Source organism: Trichomycterus rosablanca, chromosome 2 (assembly GCF_030014385.1).
Source record: "Trichomycterus rosablanca isolate fTriRos1 chromosome 2, fTriRos1.hap1, whole genome shotgun sequence".
Lineage (NCBI taxonomy): Eukaryota > Metazoa > Chordata > Actinopteri > Siluriformes > Trichomycteridae > Trichomycterus > Trichomycterus rosablanca.
In genome coordinates, this window is record NC_085989.1 from 25,757,768 (window position 1) to 25,770,143 (window position 12,376).

At 39.0% G+C, this 12,376-nt stretch overlaps 1 protein-coding gene across 1 annotated transcript in view; it reads left to right on the forward strand.

The window, feature by feature from the left end:
* The window catches only part of ext1b (exostosin glycosyltransferase 1b), a 99,996-nt gene that overhangs the window by 64,866 nt on the left and 22,754 nt on the right, over positions 1–12,376 (forward strand). Inside the window, exons 2-4 of the mRNA XM_063013090.1 lie at positions 4,559–4,652; positions 7,704–7,811; positions 8,830–8,949. Of these exons, the coding sequence (XP_062869160.1) occupies positions 4,559–4,652; positions 7,704–7,811; positions 8,830–8,949 (322 nt within the window). The remainder of the gene's footprint in view (positions 1–4,558; positions 4,653–7,703; positions 7,812–8,829; positions 8,950–12,376) is intronic.

Below are 12,376 nucleotides of genomic sequence, written 5' to 3' on the forward strand. Positions count from 1 at the left end.
ATCCATGCCATATCCTAAACCATCATAGATGCAGGCCTAATTCACATCATTTATCAGCATGAAACTCTCAGTATCAGGCTGCACACGGAGCGAAGAAGAGCTCTTAGTTCCAAATACTACCCTATATAATCAGTAGCGTGCTAAATAAAATTATGATCAATTGTGAGTCTGTGCCATTGCTCCATGTGCCGTTTTACACTTTGAGATTCAGTTGTCAGCCCCCTTCCCAAACGAAATCTAACCCTTCGCCTCTAAGCTATCAATATTTATAATGCTTTAAGATTGTTGAGACTTTAAAGATTCAAAATGCATTACATACACCATAAAGAAAACATTCATAGGGCTCTTCATTTTAAATGAATCTTGTACTGCCAATGTATAATAGTAAAATACCCCCAGTGTGTTGGTGTACATAGTCTACATTTCTTAAGGCTGCATGAGTGGTATGTGTATCCAGTCAGTCTGATGCTCTGGTAATGTAGTATGGAAATGCTTTGCCGTCTATCTAATTGGTGTTTGTCATTTGGTTTCCTTTGCTCCTTAATAGTCTTTACTCTTCTGAGAAGGCTTTTTACCACATTTTGAAAACATGACTGTGGGGATTGGCTTTCAGTTCTGTTATATTTAGGGATGGGTAATATAGCTTAAATTCTTTAAATGACTGTGTAAATTAATATCATGGTAACGGTATTTATTTTAATTCAACAGTTTTTGGTAGAAAGGTGAATAGGTTACTTGAGTTCTGTTTTCCTGCTTCATGACAGACATATGCATTTTCAATGCAAACTGATTATCTTTCATGCTCTGCTTCTTGGTCTCTCTCCCTTCAAAATAGTATACATAGCTCTGTGCAGTGGATTGACGAAAGCAACAGTGTTTTGTGACTGTTTACAGTACAGCTCAAATGATCTAGCTGTACTGCAGCAAATCTTTTCTGTTAGACACTCTGTCAGTAGACACTATCAGATGATAAATAATTTACACAGCTCTTGTGCTCAGTCACTGATGTTGGGTAATGGTGCCTGACTCACAGTTAAATAATAACTGTTTTTCTCCTGACACATGCAAACCCTGATTCCTTTGTCAGACTGAAGTATGGTTAAGTTTGGTTTGTTACAGCAGAGAACCCTGCTCCAGAGTGTAATGAGGGGTTGCTTTTAGCCAAATTCTGGCTTTGTGATCATAGACTAGTGTGTGTCTGCTTGGCCATAGAAGTCCATCCAATGTCGTAGGTTTGCTTTCAAAGACAGTTTATATCTTCAACTCTGCAGAACAGGACATAAAACTCATGCAGTTTCACAGATGTGCTGTTGCTTTATGTATTTTTTCACTTCAGAAGCTTACATTCAAGTCAGATTTTATAAAGTCATTTATTTAAAAGGATATAGGCTACAACAAACTCAGCAAGCTCCTCACTATGATCCATTCTACTGGTGTTTGTAGACCAAGTGTTCTCACTGCAAATCACAACTGACCAAACCCAATTGGTCTGTCTGTCTCGTAGTCCCTTTAGCTTTGGTAGGCAGTCTGGTTGCTGTAGCAGTGATGCAGGTGTACCATTGCTGAGTAGTGTGGTGAAGGTAAAAAAACAACCAGTTAGCCTGCTACAGACATGAATATTTAACAGTTGATTGTGTTTTTGCCTGAAGGCAGCTTCTACATTTACATTTTCAGCATTTAGCAGACGCCTTTATCCAAAGCGACTTACACAATGAGCAATTTAGGGTTAAGGGACTTGCTCAGGGACCCAACAGTGGCAACTTGGTGGTGGCGGGGCTTGAACCGGCGACCTTCTGTTTACTAGTCCAGTATCTTAACCACTGAGCTATCACTGCCCTGTATTGCTGTACAGCTTGTATTTGATTAAAAAAAAGATGGGCATATACATTTTTGTGGGTCAGTTTAACTAGGTTGTGAATTTAGATTATTTAGAATGTATATATACATTTGCATAGACTTGTATTGTATTGCAGACAGTATGAATCCAAAATAATTAATGTTTTGTCTGGTCAACTTCATTACATTTGTGGCCACTCAGGTGGCGCTGCGGAAAGAACACACACTGGAACCAGAGCCGGGATCTCGAATACATCGTATCGAATCTCAGCTCTGCCTTGCCGGCTGAGCAGCCACATGAACAGCGTTTGGCCTGTTGTTCATATGGGTGGGACAATGTTTGATGAACATTGTTTTTAAACATTTCAATAATTTCCCTATGAATTTGGTGACAAACTGGAGATTCTCTGCTTGTCATTGCTCCTCAAACACCCAGCTCTTCATGGATACATGGAGACTAAACATGTACACTCCTTAGTGTCAAAAAAAAAAAAAAAAATAGTTAATGGTGTCCGAAAGATTTTAGCTGAATAGGCAAGTTATGTGCCAACAGTGGAGTCAGCATCATCAGTGCAGCACCATCATCCCTGTAAGTAATAAATTGTGTGTGTGGGTGACACTGAGCTATAGGTGTGAGTGGTCACTTAACCTTCACCCTGCATGAATTCTGGTAAATGATTTCTACCTGATAAATGAGGGCCAGTGCGTTAACCTTTCAGCCTCTGCGTTGCTCTTTCTATCTCATTTCTACCAGTGTGTGTGTGTGTAAAGGACACAGCTGCGACTCGGCTGCTACCCCTAAGCTTGAGGCACATGTGTCTGAGAGAAATTACTTTCTGTCTCTTTGATATGGAAAACACCTATATATCTTGTCAGGGCATCTGTGCCGGCAGTGTGAGTGAGATGTGGTGAAGTGTGAGTGTGTGCGCATGTTTGTGTGTGATGGATAAAGCCTGTCTCCAGACACTCTTGGCAAATCTGCTCAGCTTATGTAAGCAGGTGTCACTCAGAGCTCATTACCCCAAGATGCCTGATCATTGTGTTTGGGTAGCCAGATGATACCTTCCAGGGAGGGACATGGTTTGAAGAGCGAATGAGAAAAGCAATAAAGAGGCAGAGTTGGGCAGGAATATATGTAAATACTGTATAAAAAAGTATTCTTGGCTGAATACTAAATAAATACATGTTTTAATATTGTATCTGAAAACACCTATTACGATAAAGCACAGCCTGACAGAATATCCCAAATGCACAAAGAAAAGACAACCAGTACACATGCCTGAAACCATAAAGGAATTCCTACACAAGACAAAACAAGAACAGCCTTAACCTACCTCACAGCTATAAAAAATAAAAATATATAATGGACCCAAAATATAAAGACAAGATACAATAAACAGATTCAAACGTAATACTGATCATGCCATAAAATTACACATATGTGTTAAATGTGGCTAAAATCCAAACAAACAATAATGTATCTGGAAACTTATTGTAATCGTTTTCATAAAAATCATGCTAGTCATGTACATACCCAGTATTTTTAACAGGGTAAAAATACACATAATTACTAACTAACCTACACCTAAGGGTAATTTTGATTAGCCAGTATATTTTTTATAAGTAATAAAATTCTATGTATTGTGTAAGGTCTAGATGGAGTCTCGAGTGCTTTATGAAAAACCGATTAGCTGCTGTTCTTTATTTTTATTATTTCTGGGATAATATAATAATGGGATTATTATAACTTGGGAGGCCATCGAAATACATAAAACTCATTGTCATGTTAATGAAACCATTTGTTATGAAATGGGACATACTTCTTTCATGCTGGAAGTCGCCATTATAAATGGGCGGGTTGCACTGTCGCCTCACAGCAAGACAGTTTGATTCCCAGGTGGAGCGGGCCTTTCTGTGTGGAGTTGTCTGCATGGGTTTCCTTTGGGAGCTCTGGTTTCCTCCCACAGTCTTGTATTAAGGTTAATTGGAGGCACAAAATTGTCAGTGATGAAGTTTGACGTTGAACTTGAACTGATGAATCATGTGTAACCTGTAACTACCTGCCCTACCATGAATGTAATCAAAGTGTAAAACATGAAATTAAAAACTTAATAAACATACAGATTAAATGGGTAAATGTGTGGTCATAACGGGATGCACATGGTCATTGACAATACCCATACGCTGTGACATTTCAAACGAAGCTTGACTGATGTTAGGGGGCCCATGTGTGCCAAGAAAACATTGCTCACACCATTACACCACCAGCAGCAGCAGCCTGAACTGTTGACACAGGGCATATTGTTCCATGAATTTATGCTGTTTTCAACAGTTTCTGACCCTACCATCTGCTTGTCCCAGCAGAAATTGAGATTTATTAGACCAGACAAAAAGCGTTTTTATCTTCAGCTGTCTAGTTATTTTGAGTTCTGCCCATTGTAGCCTTAGGTTCCTGTTTTTGGCTGGCAGTAGGTAAACCAACTGTAGTCTGTTGTGCTATTTTCTTGGATCTGTATGATATTGTGCATTGTGCTGCTGCCACTTGACTGGCTGATTAAATCTCTACACAAAGAAGCAGGTGTACAGGTCTTCCTAATAAAGTAGCTAGTCCGTGGATATTGCATTACTGCACTCTGAGAAGGGCTGAATAACGCTCTTTACTGAGAAGAATACCAATGCTAGAATGCTTTGCTCATGTGTTTTAATGTCCTTGTTTACATAGATATGACTACCGGGAAATGCTACACAACTCCACCTTCTGTCTAGTGCCTCGAGGACGACGTCTGGGCTCCTTTCGGTTCCTAGAGGCATTACAGGTAAGCTGACCGAGGATGGTGCATGCATATCTCTCTCAGTCTTCTGACTGTGTAAGTTTTAAAGCAATGAGCCTCAGGGCAGCCTGGGCTTTGGCCCAAGTCTTGCTGACCCTTTTAGTTTCAGGCCATCCTTTCTCACACACACACAGTTCTTTCCAGACGACTGGTCATTCCTCACTACTCTCCTTCACCACTCCATTACTCTCTCGTGAATCACTTGTTAAGCCCAACAGAACATTTTTCTCTTTTTGCTGAACTGTGACTTTTGTTTGTGTTCATTATATTTATTATGAGTTCATATCTGGATTTGAAGCACCAGTTTGGTCATTAGCATAAACAATGTTCTGTTCTTTTATAGTTCATTAGAGTGCACTACAGCTGAATAATGGTAACAATAATGGATAAAATGATTTATCACTATTGTTTCACCATCGTTATCATTTAGTCAGTTTAGGAAATATACTTGTACTGAAGCTAATGCAATGCAGCATCTGTCTGCCACCATTTTTATAGGCCTGTATTCTTTTAAATGTAAAAATCAGAATTAAAAAGACACAATTAGTAGTCGGTACTATTTAGCTTAGAACATGCTTGGATACCATAAGCCATATTAATTTGACGGAGCATTAAAATGGTAAATAATATGAGGATTAGCCAGACAAACAAACCCTCCAGCCACCTTATTATACTTCTCTTCAAAACTGATTTCAAAGCCTATCAGGTCACACGAACGCTCACAACACTCTAAATGAGTGTTGTTAATTCTCGTGTTACAGAGTACCTAATTTTTACTTTTATAAATCCGCTCACACTAGCTTCTTGACTATCTGCAACCTTTAATAAGTTGAGTATTACAAATATTTGCATCTGTAAGCCACAATATTTAATGAAATAAATAAAGACCTTTTTGTTTGGTCTTCAATGCACCAAACTTCAGATACACTATATATAAAGTATATAGTGTGATTTTAAAGATTTGCATACCCCATGGTAACAGTGTATAAATTATATGCTTTCAACCAGGTGGCAACAGTTTGACCATGTCCCTGCACATGATGCTAGGTCTAAAGCCACAGTTTGACCACTTTGGTCTAGAGGAATTTCTGTGGCCTGCACAGGGCTCTGTCCTCAACCCCAACAAACATCTCAATTGGAACTTTGATTGTGTGGTAGACCTGTTCTTGTCCAGCATTCGTGCATGACCTTATGAATGCTCTTTTGACTGAATGGGCACAAATTCCCATAAACACTTCAAAATCTTGTGCAAAACCATACTCTAAACTAATAACTACAGTGGGGTCAAAAAGTATTTAGTCAGCCACTGATTGTGCAGGTTCTCCTACTTAGGAAGATGAGAGAGGTCTGTAATTTTCATCATAGGTACACTTCAACTATGAGAGACAAAATGAGAAAAAAAAATCCAGGAAATCACATTGTAGGATTTTTAAAGAATTTATTTGTAAATTATGGTGGAAAATAAGTATTTGGTCAATAACAAAAGTTCAACTTAATACTTTGTAACATAACCTTTGTTGGCAATGACAGAGGTCAAACGTTTTCTGTAAGTCTTCACCAGGTTTGCACACACTGTAGCTGGTATTTTGGCCCATTCCTCCATGCAGATCTCCTCTAGAGCAGTGATGTTTTGGGGCTGTCGCTGGGCAACACGGACTCCACAAATTTTCTATGGGGTTGAGGTCTGGAGACTGGCTAGGCCACTCCAGGACCTTAAATGCTTTTTATGGAGCCACTCCTTCGTTGCCCGAGCGGTGTGTTTGGGATCATTGTCATGCTGGAAGACCCAGCCACGTTCCATCTTCAATGCTCTCACTGATGGAAGGAGGTTTTGGCTTAAAATCTCACGATACATGGCCCCGTTCATTCTTCCCTTAACACGGATCAGTCGTCCTGTCCCCTTTGCAGAAAAACAGCCCCAAAGCATGATGTTTCCACCCCCATGCTTCACAGTAGGTATGGTGTTCTTGGGGTTTTGTTCTTCCTCCAAACACGACAAGTTGAGTTTTTACCAAAAAGTTCCATTTTGGTTTCATCTGACCACATGATATTCTCCCAATCCTCTTCTGGATCATCCATATGCTCTCTGGCAAACTTCAGATGGGCCTGGACATGTACTGGCTTAAGCAGGGGGACACGCCTGGCACTGCAGGATTTGAGTCCCTCTCGGCGTAGTGTGTTACTGATGGTAGCCTTTGTTACTTTGGTCCCAGCTCTCTGCAGGTCATTCATCAGGTCCCTCCGTGTAGTTCTGGGATTTTTGCTCACCGTTCTCATGATCATTTTGACCCCATGGGATCGAGGGAGATTATCAATGGTCTTGTATGTCTTCCATTTTCTTACAATTGCTCTCACAGTTGATTTATTCACACCAACCTGCTTGCCTATTGTAGATTCACTCTTCCCAGCCTGGTGCAGGTCTACAATTTTCTTCCTGGTGTCCTTCGACAGCTCTTTGGTCTTGGCCATGGTTGACTGTTTGAGGCTGTGGACAGGTGTCTTTTATACAGATAACGAGGTCAAACACGTGCCATTAATACAGGTAACGAGTGGAGGACAGAAAAGCTTCTTAAAGAAGAAGTTACAGGTCTGTGAGAGCCAGAAATCTTGCTTGTTTGTTATTGACCAAATACTTATTTTCCACCATAATTTACAAATAAATTCTTAAAAAATCCTACAATGTGATTTCCTGGATTTTTTTTTTCTCATTTTGTCTCTCATAGTTGAAGTGTACCTATGATGAAAATTACAGACCTCTCTCATCTTTCTAAGTAGGAGAACCTGCACAATCAGTGGCTGACTAAATACTTTTTGACCCCACTGTATAAGTATGGAATGGGATGCTTTAATAAGCTAATAGCAAAGCCAATCTTTGCTTAGCTATCAGTACTGCAGTCAGTTATGTTTAATGGACTGTAATTAAATATATGATATAGAATTATGTATACTATTTTTTGCTAGGTTTTTTATCTAATTAAAGCATGAATGACATATTATGACCTTTCTTCTCGTTCTTGTGTGCGTGTGTGTGGACAGGCGGCCTGTGTGCCTGTCATGCTAAGTAATGGATGGGAGCTTCCCTTCTCCGAAGTTATCGACTGGAACACCGGCGCTGTGATCGGAGACGAGCGGCTCCTGCTGCAGGTCAGTAATCTCACCCATCTTTTTTTTTTTGTTTCTCTCCTCTTAGCGCCATGCTATCTGCCTCTCCTCTCTCGCATGCTTTCTGCATGATTACTCGTTTTCAATTTTCAATCTTATACTGCTCTTCTGGTGTGTGTACGTAGATGAATATTTCATTACTATTATTTGCAGATAGGAGTGAGGGTCACTGGCCTCACTGCTGCTGTTCTTTTTACCTTTCTCTTTAAGTTTAGCTCTGACATTTGACAGTACTGTAGCAGTGCCTCTCGCTTGGGGGCCAAGGGTTCCCTGTATTTTTTTATAATGTTCCAGTGGATGTAAATGCATAGACTATGAAAGTTTAGTTTTAGCTAATGGCTGATGTTCCTATGTACATAATTCACAACTGTTATGTAGCATATACTGTATGTCAACATGCTTATTTCCTCTGTTACACATGTTCAACATTGTCTTTGTGGGACTTTATAAAAGCATTTTTACTTGGATTTTTTTTCTAATCAGGTGCTTATTTATATTATTGAAAGCTGGTAATAATTGTTTACCCACTTGTTTTTGTGTTATTTAAAACACCTGATGTTTCAGACAATAGTTTCTTTAATTTTGCTTGGTGGAGTAAATTAAAAAGAAATCGAACAACTGCCAGGTTGGTTGGGGAACAGCAGTGACATTATACAATGTGTAGATGCTTATTAGTAAAGCTTTGTGGTTTGAAACTATTGAAATAATGTCATTAGCCCTGCTTTCTTCTCTAAGTCCATGGGTATTCACTGAAACACAAGAAAAAAGATATCTGAATTGAATAAGGACTTGGTACTTTAAACGTTTAAAATTTCAACCATTATGATCTCCCAAAATCAACACATTAAAAAATCCTGAAAGTTGCAATTCCAAAGAAAGCTTTATTCTCAGCAACACCAAAATCGTGGGAATCCACATTTGCTCCCTCTTTCCAATAGTGTAGTGATTAAATTTCATCTTCATTCTTCTTATTTATTCTCCTCCTCCTTTTGTCCTCCAGATCCCCTCCACGGTGCGTTCCATCCATCAGGATAAGATCTTGGCTCTGAGGCAGCAGACACAGTTCCTGTGGGAGGCTTACTTCTCATCAGTGGAGAAGATTGTACTTACCACCATAGAAGTGAGTGATTACTGCGGAGACTTCCTTTTTCCATCACACATGCACACACAATTAGCAACAATCACTACGGAAGGTAAACCTGCAGGAACGTTAGATTGTGCCACTTTTGATACCAGCCTAAGGTTGGAAAATCATGGTAACTTACAACATGTGTCTGATATAATGTTGAGTAAACTCATGAATGATAAGACAAGCCATTAACACTTCATAAAAAGATTAGGCTAGTTATCTGGTTATTCTTGCGCTAAGTAAACTTCAGTCTTTGCAGTTATATTTTAAAACAGATTATGTTTACAAATACAGAAAAATAGAGTAACTTGAGTTAAATTATTATTTTGGCAATAATTTGATTATTTTGGTTTAGTTAATCAGATTTCGTGGACAGGTAGTGTGATGACCTCTAAAGTTTTTAACTATCTTGTAGTGAAAGCACATACTTCTGGAATGCCCCACATTCAACAATACGAGAATGAAATTGTACAGCGACCATAAAAGAAATATTTAATAACAAACCACCAGAAAAAAATCATAAAATTCATAGAATAAATGAGATGGAAAGCGCATACACAAAAGTAAATAAATATAATGCAAGCTAGCATAATCACTCTAGTGGTAATTATTTGTGACCAATCAATAGTCACAGATTTGAAAACAGACCGTACTATAGGGTACCGTCCAGTGGAAATAGGGCATACGTCCCTGTTTAGATGGGCATGTTTTACATACATGTATTTACTCTTTATGTGCTATCAGAACACTGCACCTCGCTGGACTTATAAAATCATAAAGTTGTAGGCCTTAACCTTTATTCAATAAAAGTTTTATGCCCGTCCACAGAAATCCCAATAAATTACAGTATGCCATTGTACAGGGAGGACACACTTGCATACACATAATTTGCGTTATTGATCGGTATGGACCAGCAGCAATGGCCTATGGATATTCCCGCCCCCATGGGCCAGCCGTGCTGGCTAAAAGATTGCAATGACATTTCGGTTCAGGCTAGCAGAGTTGGCCATATGATAGAAAAAGGTTAACCCACCCATGTACAGCTACAAACACAATTCCCACTCTCTAAAAAACATATTTCATTATGTTTTGATTATGGAAAATAATAAAGACAGTGTTTCCTGGAGTATTTCAGTCATTCAGAAAAAGCACAAACCTTTTTTATACAGTAAATTAAAGATATGTAATTTTAATAAGTAAATAAGTTTTATGGGGCGGCACAGTGGCTCGGTGAGTAGCACTGTCACCTCACAGCAAGAAGGTCCTGGGTTTGATCCCCAGGTGGGGTGGTCGGGATCTTTTCTGTGTAAAGTTTGCATAATTGGGAATAAAAACGACTAAAAATTACAGGAGAAACGTCTGCAAATCTGAATGACTACACAGCAGTCTAACACAGCAGCCCACCACCACTAAGACCAGTCTCCACACATAGTTGGCAGTATCTGAAGAAGAGAAGGCCAAATGTGAAATCATATACAGACAGTACAGGTCGTAATCAGATATTTGCAATGTCGGATGGGTGAAAAAAAAAACGAAAAAAAAAAAAAAAAAACATTACAGCAATAAAATTGCTGTTAATAGCTCAGTTATCATTTAATGTGGGGTTATTTAAGTAAAGCACTTTAATTCCATTGAATCCATTGTTCACAGAATTGTTGTAGATTACATAGAGTGCCAGGTCATCCATGTGTAAAACCATGCATACCCAGTTAACAGCCTTGCAAAAACTCATGTATTAATGACACAAATTAGTCATTACTATTAAAATAAACCCAGTATGTACTGATAGATTAAGTCTGAAAGGGGCTTTAGATTCCAAACGTATTTCTTAAACTTATGCATTTTTGCGTTTACATATACAAGTGCTCAGTTATTGTCTACATTTATTTATAACCATTCCTTACCAGAACAACTCCAGTTTAACCAAGGACGTGGTTGTCCTCAGGTTCTCTCAGGCATAGCAACAAGCACAGGTAGCCATATCTGAGTGCTTGTTTTTTATTTATCTTGCTGCACTAAGAATATTGCCACCGTTTCGTCAGGAAATTGAATCGTCAATCACATGCCTTCAGGTTTTACCAGACCTGTAGGCATCCGCATCAAGCCCGGAAGAGTAACGGCCTTTCTTCGGATTCTGTTTTTAAGATGACAAGTGCTCTTATTGCGAGGGCAAAAGAGGATGAGTTAATCTTTCAGCTATGGCAAATGGTTATTGACTGCCCTCCGGGGGCCAACCAAACAAAAGGGGAAGCAATGAAATGAGTTTCTTCCACTTGTTGCTACCTCAGATGAAATTTTATGCCCCCTTTTTTGTCAGTTGCTTTACAAAATGCCTCAGGCATAGCATTTAGAATAGACAATTGCTAAGCCGTCCAGCTTCCTTCCAGCAGAGGCGTCAGAGTTGCCAGACATTATCCTGTCGCCGGGCCAGGCAACCATCACACTGAAGGGCACAATATAAAGCACTAAAACTATTGCTTCAATCTGTGTCTGTTTTTAAAGGGGCTATTGACTGTCCAGGGTCCTACTCAAGGCCACAAAAGCTATAGCTCTTCTGAACACCAGGAGTAACGGACTGGCACAGATAGAGAGGTTGGGCACACAGGGACTGGTTGTTTATAAAGCCGAGGCCACACAGCACTTGACATTTTAATTAGATCCAACAAAGCTGTCAATTTCTAAGTTGCATCAATTAAGTGTACTGTATATTCAGTCTTAGTTTGATTCCATAATTGCCAGCCAATTCTCTTTTAAATCTTATGCATTACATAACCTTTGAAAACAGAATCTCTGTACCTCTAACACAATCATTCATCTTTTTAATGTTAACACAGAGCACTGGCTCTTTTCATCTCTTAAAAATAGTAGGAATACACACAAACTGTGTGGAATTCTTCATGCACTTTATGCTTAGTAATTAAAATACAAATGAGGTATGGTTGGAGAGATGCGGGTGAATGCGAGTCAATCTGCACATGGTGCATGTGTAAGGCACAAATTGTGTAAATAGTAGAGCACACATTCTACAAAAAAGCACAAGGTATTTAGAATGTTTTACCAGGATAAAGTGTACACTTCTACATAACACAATTGGTTACTATTTTGTAATATCTGCTGAGTGCCAGTTTCCTCCCACAGTACAAAGACATGCAAGTGAGGGGAATTGAAGATACAAAATTGACCATGACTGTGTTTGACATTAACTTAAACCAATTAATTGTGTGTAAACTGTGATTACCTGTCGTGTCCTGTCATGAATGTAACCAAAGTGTGTAAAACATGATGTTTAAATTCTAATAAAATAAAAAAGTAGCAGTGGCGGCTGCTGGTCCTTCAAAGAGGGGAAGCTCATTGTCGGCTTACATCATAAAATTTGTCAATTTATTTATACATAAATTCTGCCCTCCGTTCCTTTTCA